This window comes from Oppia nitens, unplaced genomic scaffold (genome assembly GCF_028296485.1).
Source record: "Oppia nitens isolate AA-2021 unplaced genomic scaffold, nextdenovo-longstitch-racon4-pilon3 scaffold11_pilon_pilon_pilon, whole genome shotgun sequence".
Classification (NCBI taxonomy): domain Eukaryota; kingdom Metazoa; phylum Arthropoda; class Arachnida; order Sarcoptiformes; family Oppiidae; genus Oppia; species Oppia nitens.
This window is the reverse complement of record NW_026533190.1, coordinates 1,155,069-1,179,998: the sequence shown is the minus strand read 5'-3', so window position 1 is coordinate 1,179,998 and position 24,930 is coordinate 1,155,069. Positions and strand designations below refer to the sequence as shown.

General features: G+C 17.9%; 2 protein-coding genes across 2 annotated transcripts in view; both read left to right on the top strand.

The window, feature by feature from the left end:
* The window catches only part of LOC128953375 (uncharacterized), a 127,997-nt gene extending 112,713 nt beyond the window's left edge, over positions 1-15,284 (top strand). Inside the window, exons 7-10 of the mRNA XM_054298862.1 lie at positions 8,845-9,049; positions 13,325-13,431; positions 14,780-15,147; positions 15,204-15,284. Coding sequence (XP_054154837.1) covers positions 8,845-9,049; positions 13,325-13,431; positions 14,780-15,147; positions 15,204-15,284 — 761 coding nt within the window. The remainder of the gene's footprint in view (positions 1-8,844; positions 9,050-13,324; positions 13,432-14,779; positions 15,148-15,203) is intronic.
* The window catches only part of LOC128951920 (probable serine/threonine-protein kinase DDB_G0272282), a 28,257-nt gene continuing 18,600 nt past the window's right edge, over positions 15,274-24,930 (top strand). Inside the window, exons 1-2 of the mRNA XM_054297230.1 lie at positions 15,274-15,663; positions 17,215-17,321. Of these exons, the coding sequence (XP_054153205.1) occupies positions 15,292-15,663; positions 17,215-17,321 (479 nt within the window). The 5' untranslated portion in view covers positions 15,274-15,291. The remainder of the gene's footprint in view (positions 15,664-17,214; positions 17,322-24,930) is intronic.

Sequence of the window (24,930 nt, the reverse complement as noted above, 5' to 3'; positions counted from 1 at the left end):
TTCATATATATATATATACATATTATATGACTTACTGTATGTATGTTTTTTTTAGAGACACATTTACGATATGATTTGATATGAAAATTATATATTATATATATATATATATTTATATACAGTTTATATGTCATATTAAATAAAACTTTATAATAAATATATTTATCTTTAAAAAAAATTAAATTTTTACATTTCATACACTTATCATGCAATCCCTATGTTTCACACAMAAATATTTCATTATCAATGATACCCATAATTAGTTTATTTTTTTTTTAAATTTGTTATTATATACAGTGTATACATATATAAATATAAATATAAATATATATATATATATATATATGATATCTACATATAAAAAATAAAAAAATAGTCTAAATAGTTATAATTTGATGATATAGTTTTATTTCTCATAGAAATTTTTTTGTTTTTTTWWTTTTATTTGACTTATATATACTGTATATATATATATATATATATAATTTATATTTATTTTTTATCACTACTATGTGTTATAGTGATTGTTTAAGTGATATGTTTTATATCTAAACAAAAAATTTTTGTTTGTTTGTTTGTTTCACAAATAAAATAAAAATTAGTTTTTATAATTTTGCAATTATCTAGTTTTCAGATAAATATATATTAAGTTATATATATATATATATATATATTAAATCTCTCTCTCTCTCTCTCTCTCTCTCTCTCTCTCTATCTGTTTGTTTATCTGGTTGTCTGTCATTTAAACTTATTTATTTGTGTTGTTATGTTGTATCTCATGTGTGGACAGTTAGACACTATCATGACATGTCTACTATACTTACTTATCCTATTTATTATATATATTTTTGTTATGAAGAGCACTGGTATGATGTGTCTCTCATCAATGATTAATGTGATTTGCATGTGGTTTAGGTATACCCTTATCTAATAAACTTATACATGTCTAACCATTATATATATATGCTATACATCCCTATATATATATATATATACCTCCATAACCATTGTATTGGTCATTGTTGTGGCTTTTTTTTAGGTGGCTATCAATGAATATTTATGTGATGCCATGTGTTTTGTTTTATATATATAATATATATATAGTAAGGAATAGTAGATTTCAATTTAGTTAGACTACAAACACACACACACATCTAAATAAATAATTAGCAAATAATAATAGACTGTATAAACAGTTTATACTGTATAATGTATAACAGTTTTTTTTATTGTAATTAATTCACACACAAAAAATTATCTTTTAATTTAATGGGTATTGTTTAATGTTAATTAAAATAAAAATTTTAGCCATAGTTTGTAATACAATAATTATTTTTATTATATATATATATATAGATTCAAAAAACAAATTTTATTTTTTCAAAAAACAACACTAACAATAAGTGGTACAAAAAATTTAAAAAATGACATCAAATAAATATATACAATATWATCTATTGAGCTCAGGTAGACCAGTGACCCCCACTCCCCAATCACACACACAACTGATAAATGCTTACTTTCCTTAAAAAAAATATATATATACTGTATGTCTGTATACTGTCTGGCATTGCGTGTCTTAAGCGACAATCACGCGATCAGTCGTTGTCTTGTTGTTGATGGATATGTATGTGGCGTTTGKTGTGTGTGTGTGTGTGTGTGTGTGTGTGTGTGTGACACACACACACTGGAGATCCCAATTGATGGTTAGCCACCACAACCACTACCATCATCATCGCCATCAGCAACAGTATTAACGATGAAAAATGCCTTTAAAGATATATATTTGTTAGCAATGAGTGTATGTGTGTGTGTGTGTGTATGTGTGTGTATGTGTGTGTATGTGTGTGTGTATGTGTGTGTATGTGTGTATGTAAGTGTGTGTATGTGTGTGTGTGTATGTGTGTGTATGTGTGTGTGTGTGTGTGTATGTGTGTGTATGTGTGTGTGTGTGTGTATGTGTGTGTATGTATGTGTGTATGTGTATGTATGTATGTGTGTGTGTGTATGTGTGTGTGTGTGTGTGTGTGTCTATATATATAKAYATATATATATATATATATTTKTGTGTGTGTGTGTGTGTGTGTGTGTGTGTGTTGTGTTATATTACATAAAACCATACATTTTAATATGTTTTGTTGGTTTATTTTGATGATTATTCATACAATCATTGAGTGAAAATGATTGTCTGTATATTAGATACGATTACCACTACTACTACTACTATTACMTACCAGTGCTCACACACACACCCAATCTCTCTCTCTCTCTCTCTCTCTCTTTTGATGAAATTTTKTTGTTTGTTRGACTAATTTTCTGCTTCCTTGAGTCCCCCCTCCAAATAGCTAGCAATTTGATGGCTAAGTTTGTTGTTGAATACAATTGTATCATAAAATACTTTATTTTTTCAAAAAAAAATATTTTATATAATTATTTAGACACTATATTAGAAATTGTTAAATAATTTTTTTTTAAAAAAATATTATTTGTATTGTATATACAAAAAGTGTCATTTTTAGTATAATATTTGATATTTGATATATGTTTTAATTATTATTATTATATTTATTATTTCTATAATTATATAATTAGTTATTTTTTTTAATTATAAACGCAAATAATATTACATATTATATAAAGTTTATGTTTAGAGATTTAGACATTTTTKTGTTGTWTAAAATAGTAAACATTTTATGTTATGTRTTATATATATATTTGGTGTATATTTTTATTTTTGTATCAAAAAAAATTTATATATAATATTATATTAACAACAAAAAAATAAGCCAAAAGTCAAAAACTAGTGGAAATCATATATTGATTTCACATTAAATGTGTTGTACTGTATGTGTGTGTGTGTTAGCACACAAAACATTATCACAAAAAAAATTGTTTATCCCTTTGTGTATATTATTGGGTCCGAAAAATTGCAATAAAAATATATATATATATATTATATATATAATAAAAATAACAAACAAAACACATTATAAACGAGTTATATATATATATATATATATAGTTAATGTCATTTCAAATTTGTTGGAAAAATATAWATTTATTTTTAAAATAAATGAAAAAATCTGTTAAAAATTTTGTTAATAMTTTTATTTTAGGAAAAAAATAAATAAATAAAACAATTTAGTTAACATAATTAACTTACASTTAATTTACACAATTGTTTTATTTWATTTAAAAAATCAAAAAAACATTTTATAACAAAAATAAATAATGCATTTTAAAAATAATAATAATAATAATAATAATTACAATGACTGCTAATTGTGTAAAATTTTATATTAAACATGAAATCAATTTAATGTTTTTTTTATTTAAATATTATTAGATTTATATAATAGAAATTATGTGTACATTATTTATATGACACATTGAATTTGTTATATAAAAATTCAAATATTTTTTTTGTTGGTATATTTATTATATGTTATTGTAAATACTGGATAAATATTATATATAAAGTTTATAACAATAATAATAACAACATTACCGATGATATAACTACAATATAATAGTTTATTGAAAAAAAATTTTTTATATTACTATTTGTATCCCAAAAAAATAAATACTRTATATATATAATGTATATTTATATTGATATAACAACAACAACAACAATAAAATCCCCAAAACATTTGATGTCAATAGTGTTCAACAAAAAAATATGTATTTATATTATTTTGATTTTAGTTTTTTTTTTATTTATTGGTAACGCATTTTATATTCAGCCAAAAAAATTTGTTTTACAATATTATATATTATATATATATATATATTGTTGTGTTTGAATGGATTTGTTAATATAAAGTCAAAAATATATTTTTTGATTTTTTTATGTGTTACATATTTTTGTTAAAATAATAATAATAACAATATTTTTTGTTTGTTATTAATACCTTATATTTTTCTTGACTACTAATATTTTGACTCAAATGTATTATATTATAAATATTTCAAAATATTTATCTATTAATATAAATATTTTAAGCCATTATTTTTTTGTTAAATACCAGGGTTTAAATGCTTAACAGAATATATATATATATATATATATATATAAACAAAACAAAAAAAATAGTATTTATAAATATATTTTACGTTTTTTTGTTTGAAAAAAATGTGATGAGATTTATATTATATATTATTTATAGTATTATATAATATTRTATATAAAAATTTATTTTCAAAAAATACAGTATTAAAAGCATTAGTGAAAAATAGCATTAATTTTGTGCTGAGTTTGGCATTAATAATAATAATAATAATAATAATAATATAAAACAAAAGAGTAATATATATATATCACTAATCTTATAAAAATATCAAAAAGTCAGTTAAAATTTATTTTATTTTTTTTTGAATATAAAATTCAATTTTATATATATTTCATGAGAGAAATATATATATATATAATATTATCTTATTTATGATATTATGTATATATGTGTGTAATTTTTAAAATTTATTGATAAAATAATTTATTAAAATTCATGCATTTAAAATATTGCTTATGTAATTAATTTACATATATATATATATATATATATATTATATATATTATATAAAATGCATTGTATTTGTTAATTTTGTGACACATATTATAATTAATTATTATATTATATATATATGTAATAATTATAACAATAATAACAACAACAACAAGTATTGTATTATAATATATATATATATATATATATTGTATTTATTATAMTRTATATACAGTTAAATATTTATTGTGTGCTTAACTATGTATAAATAATTGAAATTTATTCAAAAAATTAGATCATATTTTATATATATATATATATATATACATATATATATACATTATATTTCATATAAAGATATATAAAAATTATAATAAATTATAATAAATAATTAGTGAAAGTATTTTGTGTGTGAAAAATGCTTAACAATACAATTAATATCCAAAACTTATTRTTATTATTATTATTAATATTGAAAACATTTATATAATATATAATTATATTATTATTTAATGATTAGTTTTAGTATTTTAAAAAATAAATTTGAAAATTAAAAACCGTTTTTTGTGTATATTTTTCTCAATACATACAAACACGTCAACTGATCATTAAATAGTTTGAAAACAAAATTTTTTYATTTAATGTATTTGTTTTGTATGTTTGATTTAGTTTTTATTTTTTTGTATTAATTTTTTGACATAAAAATAATTTCATGAGAAAATTTTATCATTTCAAAAAAATAAGTAATTTTTAAAATGTAAAACAAATTTATTTTATTAAACATAATATTTATTTTATTTTTTTCCTTTTAATGAAAGTTTATATCAAAAAATAAAATAAATTGTAATTATTGTGRAAATAAAATAATCGATACGTTTGGGAATTATTTATATATAATATMTAWATATATATATATATTTAAATAAATTGAGTTTTTAAATATAATTTATATTAATATAAATATTAGAAAATCAATAATTATAGTAAATTTTTACTGAAAAATATATTAAATTTTGAAAATTTTGTATTTTTGTTTTATTTTAAAATTTTATATCATTAGTATTAAAAATATTTTTGTTTTTTCAAGTTTTATATTTAATAATATGATATGTGAAATATTAATACTAAAATAATAATAATATATAAAAAATAATTTAATAACAAACATTTCTAATTAAAATCCACATTAAAATTTAATATTATAATAAATAATCTATAAATATATTTGAAAATTATTATATATATATATATATATATAATTTCTAATAATAATTTAAATGATTTATAATTTTTATATTGTTTTTATTATTATTATTATTATTATTATTATTATCAAAATGTGTCATTGTAATTAATATCCGGCTATTATTATTGTTAGTATTATTATTTTTTTAATATATATATATATATATATACATAAAAATATTACAACAATTATAATAATAACTTATAATTTATAGCTACTTGAGTGAGAGAAGAGAGAGAGAGAGAGAGAGAGAGAGAGAGAGAGAGAKACCAATTAATTTTTATCCCTCAAGACTACTATAATTTTATTATATTATTATTATTATTATTACAATTACAATAGTAAATGATAGACAAAAATATTTAAAAATAATAACCAACAAAAAAACTAAAATTAYAAAAAAAAAATAATAATTTTTTKAAATGCATTTTSAAATTACAATTGAATAACAAGAAWRAAAGAGAGAGAGAAAAAAAAMAAAAAATAAAACATTTTTGTGAAAAWKWTTTTTWTTTTTTATTTTGCTGTTTATCATYACTATTATAGTGTATTATTTAATTTTTTGTTGTWTTTTTTAATTAAATATGATTTTCATAATAACATTTAGTTAGTCTATATGTRTGTGTAAACTACTGTCTCATCAGATAAGGCCAGACATACATAATTTACAGTAGAAACTCATATATTTAATGGACAGTAGGTTTTTTTGTTGCTTAGTATATATACTGAATGACTATATKTCTTAAATATTCTGTTCACATATACATACCGATGCTATTATACAACAGCTCATCCATACAACTATTACTACCCAAACAACAACAGCATCAGCAGCACCGGGATGTTCACTGTATACTATCAAATCCTTTAACTGCCATTATTTCATACTTAATATATATATATATATATATATTGTATGTATTGTATATGTCTGGACCTTAAAGCTCACGATCAGTAGTAGTAGTAGTAGTAGTAGTAGTAGTTATGCTAGTATTGGCACTTCATTTGATGAGCACCGGGAGGACCGGTGTGTGTGTATGTGTGTGAGTGTTAGTCTGTATAATGTACTGATGGGTTCCTGACTTGAATWTTATATTAWTTTTTTTTGTTTTTAAAYATAATATACACTGTATTTTATATATATATATATAAAGTTTATATAGTGGGGGCTATTATTACAATTATTATTATTGTTTATATATTATATATTATTTTCAAAAAAAAATTATTAGATATACAATAATACTGGTAGTAGTGGTGTGTTATTTATGACTGACTATKACTACTACCGGTGCCATTAAATACAGCATTTTATTTATAAGCAATTACTGTATTWWWAAAGTTTCGGAAACTATAACWAYAATAATAACAAAACGAAATGAAATTAATTTAATTTAATGAGAAATACATATGTATTATATAAATATATTATTTTTTAAAAAAAATTAATATTATATTAAAACAATTGTATTTTTTTGAAATGAAAAAATTAAGTTTTTTTTGTTGTCTATGTGTGTGTATGTTATATAATAATTTATTTTTCATTATTATTATTATTGTATTTAATATTATCATAATATAACATGACTTTCCTGTTATTAGTCTATATAWATATATATATAAAACAAATGTTATAAACAAAGAGATAGAGAGAGAGAGAGTGAGAGAAAACAAAATTGATTTCATTTGTGAATCAAATTAAATGTTAATTATATCAAAAAATACAAAAAAAACATTTTGTGAACAAAACAATAAAAAAAAATAAAAATATTTATCAAAAACAAAATCGTGAACTCCTTTAAGCAAAATATATGTATAAATAATTTGTTTTAAAATTTTTTTATTTTGTTTTTGTTTTTATACTTTCACTTGTATTTTATTGTATAATATTATATATTTATTATATATATATATATATATATATATATATATATATATACTGTATATGTTTGTATGGGATGATTGGGTTAGACCTCCCATTCCCCCCCCATTATTTTTTAATTAATGAAATCTAACCTAAAAAAATTAAATATATATAATGATAATCTCAATAATTTTTTTAAACAAAAAAGCTTAAYATTGTCTATAAAAAWATTAAATTAATTTTTATTTAATTTTGTGGTTAAATAAAATAAAATTTTTTRTTTAATTCAAACAYACAAACAAACAAAACAAAATTAATTGTTTGCTATAAAATAATAGCTAATTAATGATTAACAGTATTTTTGAAACATATAAATAAAAACATATAAAATAATAATAAATTTTAACAAAATTTTATGAAAATAATTTATTTTTTTAAAACAAAAAAACATTTTTTTTGTTTTATATGTATATATAAACAATTGTCACGACTATTATCGGGCTATTAAATCGGTCACACTTTCCATCTGTCGATATATATATATATATAAWATATATGTGTTTCCTCTATATTACATACCAGTCCCGTCCCCCTAACCTAYCTRACCATAGKTTTTATAAATSAAACCTTAACCTTATATACAATTAAAAAATATATTTTATAATATTTACTAATAATACTAATSGCATATCATTAGCATAGAWAAACCAAAGTRTGTTTTGAWTATTATTATTATTATTATATATTATTATTTTTATTAATAATAATCAATGATTTTKTTGTTTTGTTTTGTTTTGATTGTTGATTTGGTAATTATATATACAAATASTATTATTATAATAATAATTAATTATTATATGTTTTTTTTATTGAAWGAGAGAGAGAAACAAAACAAAACTAAATAATTAATATTAATTTATTACTAATTTATTATTATTAGCATTCGTATTATTAATGATATCYCMRTAATATATAATAATAGTAATAAATAATTGTTTTTATTTTATTWTTTATTTCTATCAATCATTGAATGCCATAACACAATGAAATTAWTWAAWWAATTAATTAATTAATTAATAAACAAATTATTATASAAAACAAATTTRAATTAATACACAAATATAATACTAATAATAATAATAATAACAGTCAATATAATTAGCATAACTAATAATTAGTTATATAAAACAAATTTATTTAATTATATTATTTTTTTATTATTTGTATAGTTGGCGGCACCGATAGGCCCCGATATAGGACAGCCTACGCTTGCGAGGGCTCGGAGTTGAGCATMCAGTGCGATGAAGGTACCCTGATCAATTTGATCAGGGCCAACTATGGCCGTTTCAGTATATCCATATGCAACGAGCACGGGGATCTAGACTGGAGTGTCGATTGTAAATCGCAAAAATCATATTTTGTCACCGCCAACAAGTATGTATAGCTAACTAACCTAACTAACTAATCAAAAAAAAACCAACTGTCCATAAATATATATTTTGATTTATTTATATATATATATATAGTGTATTGATTAATAATTTTTTATACTCTATTAAATAGTTGTTATAATAGTTGCCAAAAAACGTCAAATAGTTGTTAAAATAGTTATTTAAACTGTATTAAATAGTTGTATATAATTGCCAAAAAAAGCCAAATAGTTATTGAAATAGTTATTTATTTTCTTATAAATATTTCAACTGATATATAATTCACTTGTTTTCAGCATATTTACAAAAATGATTTATATAAATAAACTAATTATTTCTATTGTTAAAAAAGTAATATGAGTTGAAACAGTTTACACATTTTATATAATTTATATAACTATTACTTTTTGTTTTTAGATATATTTGAGCAATATTTTACAATCTAATGCTTATATTTTTCAAAATAACTGAAATAGTTATTTATAAGTTTTTATAGTTGCTAACCTAACAAATAGTTATTTATAGTTATAATAAAATTTCGGAAATAGCGTCCACTGGTCAACTTCGGTGGACATACTAAGTCCCAGTTATAAGCGTTAAACCGACAAAATAATTTATTTAGTTGAAAATCAAGACACTATATATATATACCGGTATATATTTACCGCTAGTTAGTAATAAATATAACATATAATAATATATTACAAATAAATAAATTAATTTAATTTATAAAAAATAATCCTCTATTGTAATGTACTAATTATTTTTTAAAAAAAATTATACTTATAATATTTAGATGATTATATTTATTGAATTTTTATTTTTATTTATTTATTTATCTAAAAAAAATAAAATTAATTAAAAATTAGATTATAATTAGTTTTTACTACTATTTTTAAATTATTAGTAAAACTATGATATATGATATAATAATTTATCTAATAATTGATTTAGTACAGTTTTTAAAATATTATAAAAATTATACTATAATTATAATTATATAATAAATTAATATATATATATAGTTTTTATTATAGTTTTTAAAGCTGTAATAAATAAATTATTAGATAAATATTATTATAATTAAAAAATAGAAATATAATTATTATGATTAACAAAATATATTATACTATTATTTTTCAATTAAATTATTATTAATATAAGTATAAATAAATAATCTATATATTTAGTAATAAAATTATTAATATTAAAATTATTTTAAAAATTTATTAATTTAATAAAAATATATAAATACTTAAGTAGTAAGTTAGATATTAAAGTTATTAATTTTATTAAATAATAACAATAATAATTTTTCAAATATTATATTAATATAATTAAAAACTAAAATATTAAATTTTATTTAAAGTTATTTTCTCTATTATCTAGTTTTAATAATAATAATAATAATAATATTTCCTAACAATGAATAATAAGTTTTATGCAAATATAAAGTTAAAAAAAACTGTTTAAACACATCATATAAGTCAAGGATTTTATATTACTTTTTTAACTTTTGTTAATTTGATTATAATATTATTAATCATTTGAAAAATAAATAATAAGATATTTAAATAATTTTTTTGGTGAGAGAAATATTATTAACATTAATCATAACTATATTTATTATTATATATATATATATATATATATATTTAGGACAAAAYAATTTTACACCTGTTTGTTATTTAAGTTATTTATTAATTTTGTTAGTTAAGTGTCCATCAATTGTTTAGTTAGCATATRTACTAAACAATCAATTACTTMATATATATATATATATATAKTATATATATTAATATAAATAAATAATAGCAACAAAAATATGAAAAWTTAAAAAATAATATATTTTATTTTAAYGTATAATTAAAAAATTTGTTATTTTTATRTGTTTTTATATATACACACGTGTACTAAAACAATAGCATKAAAAATGTAATAATAATAATGTTAGCATTGATTATGATAAATATGATAATAATAATAWTATTAGAAAAAATTTAATATTATTAAAATACAATACATTTAAAAAAATTATATAATTAAAAATATTTTATCAAATATACTATAGAAATAAATGTTTTATTAAAATTAATTAATATTTTTCAACTAATAATGTAAATTATTGTTAGTTTTTRAAAAACATCTGTTTATRTTTCAATTTCAATCAAAAAATAAATAAATAAWAATTCAATATCACTGTTAATTTGGAGGTKAAAGTTAAATAATTAAATAACAAAATTATTAGTTAAATATTAATATATATTTAAATAATATTTACTGTATATTTATTTATTATGTATATATAATGAGTATTGATTGTATAGATAAGTATCAGTATCTATCTATCTATCTATTATCAARTAGACAGTCATGCAATAGCCCGGTGCTTAYCCATTGTATATATATATGGATATATAAAAATCCTATTAACTTATTATTATTATTATTATTATTAACAGATTAACAAAACAAAAATAATATAATGTTGTTTAATACCCCGTATAATAAGATTAATTAACAATTGTTTAGCAAGGTTATTTTATTTAAAATAAATAAATATTTTATTTAGTAACACGATATATATATATATTTTTAGCTAGGTACATTGAATTTTTATTTTATTTATTTATTTTTGTTGTTRATATTTAATGATTGTATAGATAAAAGTTAAGTAAATCTTAACGTTATATATAAAAAAATATMAAAATTTTTTTTRTTTATCATGTCTTTATAATCTATGATTAAAACTAAAAATATTTTTATTTTAAAATATATAATTTTTTAATTAATAATTTATTCAGCGATGACTATCTCCTAATAATTATAAAAATAATTATAATTAATTGTTAAATATTCATGTTATAAGTTAGTATTAAATWTATATAWSTATATAAAAAAACATTAGWTTTTAGCATAAATTTAATGATTTATTTAATTTTATTTTTTTAWACTTTAWTTTTYTTTTGAGTTAATTAGTTAACAATTTTTTTTTTGTTWTTTTTTTTGATAAAATGTTATCATATTTCTAATCAATTAAATTTTTATTTTAAATATATATATTAATAGAAGAAAAAAAATACTTTTTAGGAAAATATTTTATTTTATATAAAAAAAATAAATAATAATAAATAATTAATAGTTTAAATACGCGGAAGAGATATGTGTTTAATGAAAATTATATACAATTTTTTTTGTTGAATATCATATAAATATTTTGTTTTTTTTAAATAACACAAAAAATCTATAAATAATTGGCTATTAATTTATAATAATAATAATAATAATTATACTAATAATAGGCTATTGGCGTAAATTAGAGGTAGTCTTCCTATTATGAGTAGGTATGAGCTGATCATACATACGATACTATTAAATATATATATATATATAATAAAATAAATTAATAAATATTTTAAAGTGTTTTATAATAATTTTTTTATTATTGATGGGAGAGTAAGGAGAGCTAAAAAATTATACCCAAATATGATATACATATAAATTATATGTATATATAAATAAATTTTTGACAGTTTATTACAAATTATCTCTCTCTCTCTCTCTCTCTCTAAATATAATCATATAATAACAACTAATATGTCATATAATTAATGTGTAATTTTTTTTGCAAAATTTTTTTTTTATTATAAACTATGTTTRCCATCAAAATTCCTATGTGAAAATTATTTATGATTTTTTAKTTATTTATTTTTTTTTAAATTTTAGTATATAATTTTCAATAACAAAAATTAGTATGAATTGATAGGAATAAATTTTTTTGACTATTTTTTTATCAAAAATTTTGATTTAAATATATTATGTGGAAAAAAATCACAGTTTTAATCAATAATATACTATTGATATATATATATATTATAACTGTAATAAATAAATAATTTATGATATAACACTTATAAATAATAAAACTATTTTTAAAATTATTAGCTAATATTAGAAATGATATTTTAATTTTATTAAATTTTTTAAAAAATAATTTTTAGACAAATCTACTAAATTTTTTTACTATTAGTTATTACTATTAGTTATAATTTAATTAATATATGCATATATTATATAAAATTAATTAATTATTAAACGAGTTAATACCAATACCAATAATAATAATAATAAATTAATATATAGTTTATAAATCAATATTAATATAATTTGTTGGTTACAATTAAAATTTGAATATGTGTTTAAATATTTTATTATATTTAATATATTTTTTTTAAAAATTTATTATTAATTTTATTATTATTATTTATTTAAATTATAGATGTGCCTTTCAAAAAAGTTGCACATTATCATCGTCTAGCCTGGTATTTGATGATCCCTGTCCCGGCACCTACAAGTATCTGGAGGCCCATTATCAATGTCTACCAGGTATGTAATAATTWWTTTTTATATATATATATATATATATATATATTAACTATAGTAGCTATTAGACAATATAGTTAGTATTATTTWGTAATATTTGTTTTTWTTTAGATAAATAAATAAATARTAAAAATAAAACATTAGTAAAAAAAAGTCAATCATYGATAATATAATACMCAACAATAAAAAACTTAACAAACAAAACACTAACTAATAATAGGATTGATTTGATTTTATATATATATATATTTGTTTGWTTGTGTATTACTKTGTGTAAATCCAATTAGTTTTTACCAACAAAAAAAATCAATAGGAAAATCAAATCAAAATAAATATATATATATATAAAATAGATAAATAAATGTTTTACACAAACACATAGCAAATCATTTATATATTATATTATTTTTATTTGTATTTGTATTTATTTGTATGTTTAGTATTTTATATATATGCTATGCTATGTTGTTAGTAGTAGTAGTAGTAGTAGTAGTAGTAGTARTAGGACTGTCCCCACGATTTTCAATYACCGACACATAACACACAAATACCCGGCTCTAGTAGTTTGTCGGCTCTGGTAGTAGTAGTTGTTGTTTTAATAGTAATAGTTATTATTAGTTGTAATTTACTTTTATTTWTTTTTTGTTGTTGTTATCTCTACAGAGATTTATTTAGTATTAWTTTTKTTGTTGTTTTGTTTTACTGGTTGTGTKTKTTTGTGTCAGTAATARTAAAAACTGTTTGTCGAAAGTTAGATAAGAGAGAGAGAGAGAGAGAGAGAGAGAGAGAGAGATTTACTAATAAAATGATAGAAATAGTGACATAAAAAAATATAAAACAAAAAAAAATAAWAGCAATAATAATAATAATGTGATTAATAATCGGGATGTTTGTGCGGTGGACACACATAATTGGACTAATAATTATTATKATGTGTCTGTCCTCTCCAACAACAATAACAATTAGTATTGTTTAGTCGCACAGGGATTTTGTTTGSGAGAGAGGAAACTGTATGTTTGCAGACACACACACATACACACAACTACATACACACACACACACACACACACACACACACACACACACATACACACACATACATACAACTACATACACACATACATACACACACAYACACACACATACACACACATACACACACACACATACCATACACACACACAAAACTATATACTAAACTAATCAAACAAAACATAATTATATATAATATTTTAGTTTATATTTTATTGRATTATTATCTCAATTATTTTTTTTTGTGAAATAAAAATATTAAAAATTAATGATTAAAAMTAAATATTTATTTATTAATATAATTATTATTATATAACAGAGTCGACAACACAACAGCTAAAACATTTACAGTCAACGTTRCGRCCCAACGACACCTAYGGMCATCACATACCTGTCCATCACATTATGAACGGTTTGGGTACACCATCTGTTAGTAGTGGTGGCCGACCGTCTAATAGAGGAGGCAGTGATCCATTAGTGCCGGCACTGTCGTCCTCAACGCCGGTAACGGCACCTGCAGATCAACAACAATTGCCAGCCCATACAGCAGCTGCTGCTGCTGCCGGTGGCCAACAGCATAGCCGTCCGCCTATAATAGTACCGCTAACCCAGATCTACCGGAGCAGCACCAGTACCTCTACCACTACTACCGCCAGCAGCAGCAGTAGCTCAACCACCGGTTCGCCCGTACTATCTATAAGTCCCATAAGTCCTACCATTAGTCCCGCCATACTATGGAGCAGTACTGCTGCTGCCATGCCTTCATTGTCGTCGTTGTCGACCATTGCCAGCACCAGTACTACTACGACTACTACTACTGTTAGTCCCTCTATGTCTAGAGATACCGGTGCTTATCATCATAATMATAATAATGTGTCATCAAATCATCATCATCAACAACAAATCATAAACAATAGGAACAGTAGTTTAGTGTCCAGTCATCATCATAATAATAATCATCATCACATAATAACATCAACTACTAGTCCCTCAAWCATCAGCAGTAATCATAATACCGGTGCACCAAATAGTAAATCACTGTTACAGACGGCACCCACCCGTCAGCCATTCAATCATCAGCACAGTGTCTACAAAACCAATCAATCGCTAGCAATGGGCAGCTTCGGTGGTGCCGGTGGTGCTGGTAATGGTGGCTCCGGTACTACCATCAGCACCRTTAGCACTAGTACTACGTCCACTACCGTTAGTATTATTTTTTTTTTAAAAATTTTGTTATATATATCTAAAAATATATTTAATTAAACAAATATTAAGAAAATATTTATATTATAGAATTCTAGACTAAAAATTTTTTTTGACAATTTTTTATTAATTGTTTTTTTGCTATTTTTTATTATTATTATATCCACTTTAAGGATAACAAACAAAACAAAACAAAAATTTAGTTTTTTTGAAGTGATTTTTATTTTATTTTTTTTTATTTATTTTATTATTTGATAAGTTTATGTCTATTTGTATGAGTAGTCTTTTTTAAAAAAAAATAATATAAATAAAAATAAAAGTCACTAACAATTTAATCTAAACTCTCAAAAAACTTATATATATTTTTAGTATTTTTTAGTATTATTATTATTATTATTTGTTACTTAACTATAAGTTTTTTGTATGTTTGTGTGTTTGAAATGTTCAACTAATAGGAAAGTTTAGACTAAAATAGATAACAATTTTTTTATTTACTTATTTGATGTTAATATATATGCTAAACACTATACAGAATATTCTAGTTATAGTATATTTAAATATATATATATATATATATATATACAGTATATATATACTGTATATTGAATATATAATTTATTTATTTTTTARCTAAACAATGATARACAATATATATATATATATATATATACTATAGTATATAAAGTATATATACATTATATAAAAATGYAAATTAWTTTTAATTTATTATTTAGTTATTTGTATTAKTWTTTTGACTTAAATTTRATATTTATTTAATTTGTTATTTTWGTATAATYTTARTTTTAGTAGTTRTTCAAKATATTATTATTATTTATTTAGATAATTTTTCATATAATATAATATAAAATTMATTTAATTTATAAMTATTTTGTATTAGTAATAATAATAATCAAATGAAATCATTTTTACTAAAAAGTTATTTATATTTTTAAATTTTTTTTCAAAATATTTGCCATATGTTTGACATATARTTTTCGTGTTTATATATACTAAACATTTTTTTAGTTTATCGATATATATATATWTTTTGAGTATATTAGTTGACYAGAAATCTATATATATATATATWTATATATATATATTGATATATTTATTTTCAAATCTATTTATCAATCTGTTTATCAACTTTAAGTATATACAGTAGTATTAATACTTTTTTTTTAAAAAATATATATATTTGAAATCATATACAGTAGACTKTATTTATCAGAAAAAATACTAAAATTTAAAAAAAAACATTTTGTATCCAAAACTTTTCAACAAAAAAAGTTTATATCRTTTTATTTATATATATATATATATATATACAGTATATATAAGTTTTTTGTGTGTTTATGTTTGTGCAACCCTTTACTCAAAAAAAAAAAAACATTTATATATATATAAAAACTATAATTTTTTTGTTAGRTMTATAAGTAATGTTAATATATATATATAATATTGATTTTATTTTCTAGACATTTATTTATTTTTKAATTTTTTTTTTGAAAAATATTGATATATTTTGTTGTTGATATTATATAYATATAGTCGCCAATCATTGTTGAAAATCAATGGCACCAGTATATCGTCTATATAGTAGCCGTATCMTCCCTGGCCTTCATAACGGTTACATTAGTGATGTTAAGATTTATTTGGTAAGTCTATTAAAAAAAAATTTTTTATAAATAAATAAATATATATTATATTAGATTATTACATATATTAATAATTAAAATCAATAAATCAATTGTTTGCGCGGTTTCATTAAAATATACTAAAATTTAATTTAAACCAAAAAATAGTTTATTTAAATTTTTTTTCTATATATCAATAATTAGAAAAATTTTTGTGATATTATATTCAAAAAAAAAATTTTGAGTTAACATTCATTAGTTTTTTTTATGACAAAACTATATAATGAATACATTGATTGTGTTTTTAGATATATATWTATWTATATTTTTAGYAGTTATTATATTATAGTAAACTAAAAAATCTCATAATAATAATAATACAAAAAAAATTATATTTTATTTGGATTTTTTAATTAAATTCTTTTGATAAGATTTTTTTAATATATATTTTTATTATAGATATTGAAATTCAATGAATAACTTTAGGAATTATTATTATTATTATTATTATTATTATTATTATTATTATTATTATTATTATTATTATTATTATTATTATTATTATTATATTGTTATAGAATATTCTTTATTATTGGACTCATTATTATTAGTAGTATAAAAATATATTGAATATACAGTATATATACTATATATATATATATATAACTATATATATATATTTCTAAGAAATATTTTATAACCAAAAAATAATAAAAAAAAATTATATGAAAATAAGGAAAAATGTATTAAACATTATTATATTATATTATATATATTATACTACATATTAWRTGTGTGTGTGTGTTTGATTTATATGAATATATTTTAATATTAAAATATTGAAAGTGAGTGTATATTATATATATATATATATATATATATATATATWTTTACTGTGTGTGTGTGTGTGTGCACATGAATTCACATATAATTAAATTATTATATTATATWCGATATATATATATTATAATAYATTATTACACATTTTGCATACRTAAAATATTTTCAATGTTTAGTATAATTAAATCTATAGATGATAATTAAATAATATATTAAAATTTAGTATAATATATATATATATATATRTAKATATATATWGATAAAGTCACGTATAATRTATATAGTTAGTATATAGTGTTTTAAATATATTTGACAAAACTATAAATATATAAATTTTGTTTTTTGAAAAATTTAAATTTTATGTATAWAATTGATTTACATAAAAGTGTTTAACCAGTTTTTTTTGCCTTTATTTTATTTGAATACGAAATTTCTATATAACTATATATATATATATATATAGCCAAAAAAAATCATTGATTGTTTGAATTTATTTGATTTACTTATATTTATTATATATTCAGAAATACAATAATAAAAAAATACACACAAAAATAAAATAAAACATTTATAGAGAATATTCTGYTAAATAATAAATCTATAAATAAATAAATAATAWAWATATATTTGTTTGTTAATGATTATGTGTTTAAGACAATTATTTATTAATAATTTTTATTTTAAATTAATTTAATTATGCATTTATTTTTAAAAATAATTATCATTTAGTTTATTATCAATTATTTTTAGTTAAATTATTTAGAAATTTATTCAATTTATTTACTCYAATATATATATATATATATAAATCCTTGATATGTCATTACCAAAAACTGTTGTTACAAATTATATTTATTATTATTATTATTATATTTACTTTAATTTAKTGTATTATTATTATTATTGATAAATATTCAGTCAATTAGTCAACTACTGTATATTTACTGTAAATTTATATACAGTTTCACCAAATGTTGACCTCTATATGCAAATTGCCAGTAAAATGTCAGAAACAATTGCTTAACACTTATATAAATATATATATATATAGTATATAAAACAAAATAATTTATGYGTATTTTGAAAACATTTTGTATATAAACGATAAAAACAGTTAATAAATATAGTTGAGTGAGAAAAATGTCTSAAAAAATTTATTATATATTTTTTACATATATWTTATCAYAATTTTTTTATATATATTATCTCAAAATATACTATTAATATACTGTWGTTGTGTTCAAGTGTTGTTTTGTATTATTATTTTTTTTTTGTAACAAATATTTCATACATAAAAAATAATATTTTTAAATATAAAGAATATTCTTATAGTGAATATTCTATTATTATTATTATTATATTTTTAATATGCATTCAAACTGTCTGTATATTAATATATATGAAACATACACTTAATAATGACATTTAATATTGATTTACTTACTATTTATTTAGATTTTTTGTTTGTATTGTTTTGCTTATTGTTTGTTTCAATTCATACATTGACTGACTTTTCTATATATATGAAATAAATCAAATAAAAAGAGTAAAAGAAACAAAAATATATATAYATATATATATATATATATAAGTATATCTAATATATTTGTGTCTATATTTCTACGTAATATTTAATATATTATTTAATATATTTAACTCTATGTTAAGGGATTGTATGTCTAATATATAGATATATATCGACAACTAAAATGTGTTGCATTTGACAGCTTATAATTTGCTTTTACTTTACACACACATACATATACACACACACATATACATACACACACATATACATACACACACATATACATACACACACAAACACACACACATACATATACACACATATACATACACACACATACATACACACACATATACACATATATATATATACACACACATATACATACAAACACATATACACACACACACACAGATACACACACATATATATATACACACATATATACACACATATAYACACACACATAYATATACACACACACACATTGAGATTATATTTATTATACAATTTTCATATATATATATATATATATCTAATAATCTATTTGTTTGTAGTGAACCACTGTCTCTAATATATATATATAGTATAGACTCAATATAATAATTTATTTGATARAAAAAAGTTATATTAAATTTACATACATTTTGTTTTGTAMTAAATATTATAAATATTGTATTAAACATTTTTTGTTTGTTGATGACAAATTGACATATAACTAGCATATACTGTAATTATATATAMACACACATTGGGTTAGAAATTATTTATTATAATTAAATAACTAAACTATAGTACWGTAATAAATTATATATTATATTATATATATATATATTAAATAATTATTTAATTTATTATTGATGATAGACTACTGTTAGTTAATGATTATATTTTTATATGTGATATATTATACAGTAGTAAAAGTATATACAATAATAATAATATGATTATAAATTTGTTAAATAAATATTAATAATATATTTATTTATTTATTTTATCAGTGATGAAAACAAATGATAATATATTTTATGTTTGTTTTGTTTGTTTCATAATATTAATGATAGATATGTTTATTAAGGAAATATCATATATTATTAAATATATATWTATWTATTTATTATTATTTATTATTGATAAAAATATTAATATAATAAAATATAAAAGTAATTATTATTATTTTGTTGCTAATAATTAAACACGCAAATAAGTATTTAATTTTTTTTTGTTGATATTTATTTAATATTTTAAATTAAAATTTTAGATATCAATTCAAACAATTTTTTTTTTGAATAAAAAAAACTTCAAATCATTGATTGAAAATATATTATTTAAATTTTTTTATATACAATTTGTTTGTAGTGTTTAGCTTTGGGGTCAATAAAAAAAATTGAGGTTTTATTATAATTTTTAGTTATTATTATATTTTGTWTAATATTTCAARAAAATAATATATTTTTCATTTATTAATTTCTCACTTAAAGGATATATTTATTTTTAATTTAATAGATATAGTGTTTATAATTATATTATTATTGATTTAATATTTTCACATCACATAATACTATAAKTATTTATTGAATAAATTAATATAACTTTTTTTTTTTATTTATATAAATATAAATAAAATTAAATGTTTTATTATTTTTTTTTKGTATTTGGAGGGGAAAGTTGTTTAACTACTACTACTTGAGTCCATTGTATTTGACTGACTTGAAGGATACAGTGGGTTATATAATGGGTTGACCTAATAAAAAATTACATGTATATCCCAATTGGCATAACTGTTTTATTATTATTATTATTATTATTATTGAAATATTTAWTRAAAAATAATAAAAGATATTTCACTGAAAAATATTTTTAATTTCTCTCTCTCTCTCTCTCTCTCTCTCTCTCTCTCTCTCTCTCTTAAATAATACACAAAWARTAATAATAATGACACAAATAGATTGATAAAATAAAAATTATAAAAAAATAAACGATAATAACAATTGATATAATAGGTGGAGAAATATTAAATTATAATTTTTATTTTTTTTTTTTTTGGTTTTATAGTATTAAATAACCGATAATTATGTTTTGATTTTTTTTGTGTATAGAAAAAAAACTATTTGTTATATTTTCGTTTATTATTATTATTATTATTGCTATTAAAATAGATGAGAGAAAATATCAAATTTTATTTAGTTTTTTATTTTATTTATTTATTTTTTATTTGATTTTATTTGATGATATTTTCAATTCAATTGTTATCAAATAGTTATATATATATATATATATATACTGTATATATATATTTATATATAAATTTATCTATTGTTTTGTGTCATTGGTTTTGATAGGGCTTTACTATTGGGACTTAAAAATGCTTTTAAAAAATTATTTTTCAAAATAMWATAAAAATCTTTATCAAAAATAATACTAACAAACAAAATGTTTTWTTTTTGTAAATAAATAAATAAATAAAATCTATCTTTTATTTTGCTATAATATTTACTTTACTGTATTATTAGTATTAKTATTATTATTATATTTTATTTTGTGTTAAATATTTTATAAACTGTTTTTTTATTATTATTTATGTATATATAATATATTAATARGATTTAATCATTATATGAAATCAATATATTATAAATAAAATAATATATTATTTGCTTTTATTTAGTTTKRAWACTAAAATTCAAAAWAAATTTATTTATAACTTTAAATTTTAGAAATATTATTATATAACTAATAATTTTTATTTTATTATTTATTGTTAGATAATCTCTATTAATAATATTAATTATTATTATTATTAATGTTTATTATTAACACTAGGATATTGTTTGATTAACTTTTGATTTTTATTTYAACCCAAATTATTATACAACAAAARTTATTTTATTTTAAATATTATTATTATTATTATTATTTAGATATCAGATAACATATAATGTATAGAAAAAAATTTKTTTTTGAAAATTATTAATGAAAAGGAAATTTACCAAAAAAAATAAAATAAAATAAATAACTAATGTTTAAATAATTAAATAAAATTAATATTATTTTTTTGTTATCTAACAAATAGATAACAAAAAAWTATTAAATGTTTGAGAAAATTAAATATATTTATATATATATATATATATCTAGTATATTATATACAACTATATTTGATTAATGTTTAAGCATTTACTTGGGATTTATTTAACCCATTTATTATCAGCTGATAATTTATATATATATATTATWTATATATATATAAATTTATATAGATTTGTGTGCAAAATAAATATAACATTTATTTTTTTCAGGTATACACCTGTACTAGACCTCCGGGTTAGGAGTGAAATATAATATATTGATATTTACTATCAGATAAACCATTTATATATATATATTAATAACTAGAAAATTAAAACAATAATAATAATAATTATAATACAGTAAGAGATTTATTAGATATGGATTAGATATTAAATATTTTTTTATTATTATTATAGAAATAATGTATTATTGAGTGAAACAAATGGACAGAAAAATTAAAGTTTATTTATAATATTTTAAGTAATAAATAGTTTTTWATTTATTTAATAAATAAAAATAAGTTTTATTTTTCATAATAATAATTTACTCTTAACATTATATTTATTACAAATTTATAAAATATTTAAAATTAATTAGAGATTATAATAATTTTTTTTTATATTTAATGATGAGATTTAATTATTATTAATTAAAAATAAATTAAAAACTTTTTTGACTATTAAATACTGTATACTAATTATAAATAAATAATTTACTAATTTATAATTAGAAAAATATCTATTTGTTTTATATATATACTATAAACTAATCAATAATTACAACCAAAAAAAATTGAATCAAATTATAATAATATTAATTAATTTAATGTATYATAAAATGTCATCATCATTATAAACAAACAAACAAACAAAAAATTAACAAAAAAAAACCAATTTTTTTAATACAAATATTTTGTAATTTTATCATTTATTTTAGTGTTGAAAWAGTTTTTATTTTTATTTAACWAAAAATAAATAAATAAATATWTTTTGATGGATATGTAATGGATATATACTCTATAGAAAAAAATTTATAAATCACATAAAAATAAAAATAACCATGCTCAAAAAAAATAGTTAAACATCAATTTTATTTTATCTATTATAACGATCTCTCTCTCTCTCTCTCTCTCTCTCTCTMTGAGAGAGTCAATGATTGATTGACACTAAACTAAATCTATATATATATATATATATAAATAAAAATWTTTCGGTTATATTATTCATGTTAAGCACACAAATAAAAAAACATTTTAAATATTTTCATCATATAATCAAATATATTATATGATGTYTGAAAAAAATGTTTTCAAAAATTTTTATTTWTATTTATMTTTTTTTAGTATTTATTTTTTTTTRCCCGAAAAATGTTTGTGATATCACTTACACTGTATGCAAGTGTTAGCAACAAAAWWATARTAATAATAAYAACAAAAATTCAATGAATTTTTMTATAATTTTATTTTAAAACATTTGTTTTGAATATATWTATATATATATATATATATAAATGTGATTTTTGAAAAATAAAAAACTAAATAATATATTTGTCTCATCAATCACTTTATGGTTCAACAAAAAAAATTATTTTTTAAAKTTAATTACATTATTTATTTTATAATATATATTATTTAAAATGTGATTATGAAATATTTGTATGAAAGTTATTTATTTTRTTTATTTGTTTGTTTGTTAGATATAATAGTGTAAAATGTTAGACAWTATTAATATTATTAAYATTTTTTATTTTAATTGATAAGTATTTATATATGAAATAAWATTTTWTAAATTTTCTATTCAATTGAATTTAATATTAGKTAATAATATATATTATATTTATATTATTAATATTATTAATGTGATTATCAATGACATCAATAATAACAAAAAATTAAATAAATGTTATCCTATTAAAACATTTCATAACATCAATTATACTAAACATTTATAGTTTATATATTTATAATGTATTTTTAAAAATATATTTTTTTGTTTAATAAATACAACATAGGATTAGTATATAATGTTTCCTAATATCTATATATAAGGATTCAAAAAAAWATTTTTGTTTAATAATTAAAATAATATAAATACGGGTTTTTTTTGTTAACGATCTATAATTTAATTAATTTGRTTATAAAGGCATAACAAACAAAAAATTTCTCTTTTATTTTATTTTCTAATTTTATTT